At 41.2% G+C, this 4,218-nt stretch overlaps 1 protein-coding gene and 1 long non-coding RNA gene across 3 annotated transcripts in view; one reads left to right on the forward strand and one right to left on the reverse strand.

Moving 5' to 3' along the window:
* LOC109302680 overlaps positions 1-3,509 on the reverse strand; it is an 8,774-nt gene extending 5,265 nt beyond the window's left edge. Inside the window, exon 1 of the long non-coding RNA XR_002098891.1 lies at positions 21-3,509. This is a non-coding gene — a long non-coding RNA (uncharacterized LOC109302680). The remainder of the gene's footprint in view (positions 1-20) is intronic.
* NAXD (NAD(P)HX dehydratase) overlaps positions 1-4,218 on the forward strand; it is a 76,442-nt gene that overhangs the window by 66,267 nt on the left and 5,957 nt on the right. For both annotated transcript variants that reach the window (XM_019524376.1, XM_019524375.1), the window contains exon 9: positions 3,987-4,107. In XM_019524376.1, the coding sequence (XP_019379921.1) occupies positions 3,987-4,107 (121 nt within the window). The remainder of the gene's footprint in view (positions 1-3,986; positions 4,108-4,218) is intronic.

Here is a 4,218-nt window from a genome sequence, read left to right on the forward strand (position 1 = left end):
GCTACTGATCCCTGTAGAACCTCACTGGAGGCACCCAGTGATGATTTGGGGGATTTTTACAAATAACCAGTTATTAATACTTTTAACATTTGTTTTTGTCATATTTTGCTACTTTTTTAGTTGGAATATGGTGCAGTACTGCATGAAACACCTTATAAATGTCTTACCTTGGCACCGTTATCTTTTATACCTTATTATCTTATCAAAGCATTACATCAGGCTTGTTTGCCAAGACCTGTTTTCCATAAAACCAAATTGAGCATCATTGAAAACATGGAAATATAACTGATTCTTCAACTATTGAAACCTGTATCAGTTTTTCCATTATCTTGGAAAAGTTAACTCACCGAGATGTCCTGGTCATTCTGTTTGTCTCTTTTGGATAATGGCACTACATTCATGTTTCCAGTGGGTGCAAGATACCCAGGCCTCCTGATTTAAAATTTTAATTCCTAGTAGGTTTTATTTCCAACTTCCTCTTCTGTTCCTAATGGACTGAAAAGCACTTTGCCATCCTCGCATAAACATACATCATTGTAATTGTTGCTAAATACAGAACAAAAATATTTGGGGTGGTTTTTTTGGTTTTATGAATAGTTATCATCTCCATTTAGTACTGAGCCTATGGTATTGTTAGTCACTACCACTGTGTAATGCAAAATCAGCCAGATGGCCATCTGTTTTGTGCAGAGGTGGTCTCTCAGAAAATGTTCTGATTTTAGCCTTCTGGTCTGCAAAACTTGTTTCCAAAATGAGGTGTTTTAGGCATTGTGTATAACACAACATATCTTAGTACTGGAGTGAGCTTGAGCGTGCCCTGCCCACCCAAGTCCCCTGCCATGTTCCAAACTAAATGCATCAGTGAGGATGTTGAAAACTCATCCGTTTGTGCCTGCTCTTAACTCCTTGAGGTCTGGCAGGCCCTCAGAGTAGAAACAAGCCTGAAGCTGCAGCATTAGTGAACTTTCAGATCTGGAGCATGCCTGTGGATTCAGGTAAGCAGTGGTCTCAGGTTTACCAGTACTGGGACATTTTGCTGCTGTGTTAAAGTCTAGACTGTAGAGCAAGGATATTGAATTCATCTTGTTCCTTGGAGTGGATCCAGACCACATGTCTCCTTTTAGGCCAAATGGCTCCAGGGTGTGAGGGCTTTTTCACACAGCCTTTGCTTGCCTTTCTGCCTCCAGTGGTCATGCCCACTTAGATGCTATATAGCTCTGATTAGTTAATATGTAAGGAGCAGATCTACCTAGTCTTCTGTGTGACTTCAGACTGACACCGCTTAACTATCTCTGTCTGCCCATGTCTACGTAAGCCATAGGGGCCCATATTCTGTGGTAGGCCACACCAACCACTAACCACTTCCTTAAACTCTTGCCCACCAGTAGCTCAGTGGGCCAGAGCCAGCCTGTGGGTCAGATGCTTCAGCTCACGAAAGCTTGTGCCATATATTTACATCTACTTTGGTTATTTTATAAAGTGCAAGTCTACCCTGCCTTCTCCCTGATTTCAGAATAACACAGCCAGCTACGTCGTTCAATTACATACCCAGAACTCTGCATTTTTGGAGGCTATGTCATGTTTTGTCATCTACCGTAGAATTGTAGGGTTGGAAGGGACCTCAGGGGTCGTCCGCATAACCCCCACTATACAAACACAAGATCCATTATTCCTATGCTATCCCAGATGAATGTTTTTCCAGCCTCTTCTTTGAAACCTCCAATGAAGAAGATTCCATACCTACTCTGTGCACCATAGTCTACTTTCCTGCTAGTATGGCAGTTTTTTCTGCTTCTATTTTCTGTGCTTAGATTGCAAGGATCCGCTTTTGCTTATTGCCTTCAAGGTGGTGTCTACATATTTGAGACTTTTTATAATGGGCTTAGGTTGCTGAGTTCCTTTATAGTTCAAACCTGACTAGAAGTTTTGAGGACTGTGATATTTTGAGGTACATAGTGAAAATGGACTATTTAGTAGGGGTATGTGCTCAGCACCTACTTGGAAAACCAAAAAGCCCTTAACGGAGGATTTCTGTTCTGCTTTCTAAAAGGTACTCAAGACCTTAGAGTGAAAGCCTGAGGAGCTACCACCTCAAAGCAGTAGAATAGGGGACACATTCTCCGATTGATTCTATTAACAAAACAAAACACCACAACAAAGGGACAGTTTTCATATAGTTTATCTGACTAAAGTTGGTGTGTAAAAGTGCTCACTGAGAAGCATATCTAGAATCCAGTCTATGTGGGGAGGAGGTAAAAATTGGAAAAAAAGTTAACTTCTGGGTATGCTGTGGTGACATCTGTAAAGCGAGTGCCAAATGAACCCCTGCCCTCAGGCATCAGAAATGTCCTGTTGCCTAGGCTGATGAGCTTAGCAATTATTTTTGGGACAGCTGGCAAGAGAACCTGAACTACTGTACAGTTCTGTGTTGCAATTGTAAGCAAAGTGAGGGGTAAGGTTTCAGGGAGGTGGAAAGAGGTGTTACTGTCCCAAATATTTGTGTCCTGCTGGAACAAATTCTATTTATTCTTGGCCCTAGAACCTAGCAGATGAGCGGGCATAGGAAGCATCAGCTGTTTCTGGGTAGAGACCAAATGAGTGTTAGGGTAGTGAGAGCTGTTGCTGGTTTCCATTCAAGTTGCAGTATGAAAAGCTCAACTCTGCTTGGATGCTTGTGACACCAGTAGCTTTCCTTCCCTATTGAGGTGGGAGGAAAGGCTTTATGTCCCTGTCCCCACAGCCTGACAGGAAGAGAAGAGGGTGGATTCTAACCCAGGAAAGGAATTTGGGAGGACAGCTGCACTGAAACATTTCCATAGTCAAGCAAGTTATGATCATTCTATTGTATACAGAAGTGCTGCAGAAAACTATCCCTGGGGCAGTTGCTGTAGTAGCACAAATGTGAACTCGCCCTTCTCTCATCTCTTTGGGATAAGAATGTAAGTGGTGCAGTTCACTTTTTTTTTAAAAAAGTAACAAAGTAGCTCTCATAGTGCCTCAACAAAAGGAAATATCATTACTGAGGCACTGAGTGATGATGGGACTTGCCCAAGGTGACCAATAGGCCAGTCAGTTGCTGGGTCTGTGTCCCAATCCTGTCCTCTGTCTTTTAAAGTAGTTCCAAAACTGATTTGTAGAACACTGATGGTTTGAGGAACACTGGTTGCATCTTCCTTCATCCCCTTTGAATTGTGCAGTGGGTAACAAGAGTGTCTGCAAGAAATGTTGAGGGTTGACATTGGTCCCTTAGCCCAAAAAGTCAGAAATACTTCTGGCTTCTTAAAATGTTAAGCAAGGTCCCTGCTTAAGGGAGTGTACAGTGTAAAGAGATGCTATGCCGTAACTTTCTGTTAGACATTTTGCTTGATTGTTTTATGGTGACAGTGGATGCATACGCAATAGGATATTTGAATGTTTTGATCATTACTTTTGAGAGTTGAAAGGGATACTCTGGTGGAACTTGATCTGTGGTATAGGATTTTTTTTAAAATAGTTTGTCTTTACAAAGCCTAAGGCTGGTGGTGTTTTTGCTATTTATTCCCCTTTGCTTGTTATAAATACACGTGCCTCAGATTTGGAAACTGCAGGTCAGGGATTGTGGAGTGTTCTGTATTTGTACTGCTGTCATTGCGGAAACCCAGTCCTGGTTCAACTCTGGTGGTGTTGGTGATGGTGGGTGGTGATGATTACATAAGTTCGTGAAAACATAAAATATGAAGTTAACTAGAGACAATCCATTGTCCAAGCTGAGAGAAAAGGAAAAAGTAAACTGCTTGATATAAGATACTTCAAAAAGTTTTTTTTTATAATTGAAAGCTGTGATAGAATCCTTAAAATTGTAACTTACCAAGATCTCTTTGATTAAGAAGTTGTTCCAGCGTATATTGCATTTTGTGTGTGTTTCTTCAGTTCTCACAGCTATGGTTATATGCATCATTAAAAAGAGTAAAGGTGCATGACCTTTTGTGTGTTGGTTTATTTTGTAGTACTCGTCTGCAGTCATGAAGGAAGCAGCAGAAGATGTGGTGGACAAGGAGACCTCCTTTCAGGTTCCCTTGGAGTTTTAGCACATTGGGCATTTCTTGCTGGACCAGAAAAGACAAATGGGTATGATTGCATTAGTGACTCCTCTTCTCAGATGAATCCATTATTGTTATGGCAACTGTTGCAGAAATGCTGGTAGGAAACTCTAAAAAAAAAAAAAAAAAAAAAAAAAAA

This window comes from Gavialis gangeticus, unplaced genomic scaffold, assembly GCF_001723915.1.
Source record: "Gavialis gangeticus isolate Ggan-Ray unplaced genomic scaffold, GavGan_comp1, whole genome shotgun sequence".
In the NCBI taxonomy this organism is placed as follows: domain Eukaryota; kingdom Metazoa; phylum Chordata; order Crocodylia; family Gavialidae; genus Gavialis; species Gavialis gangeticus.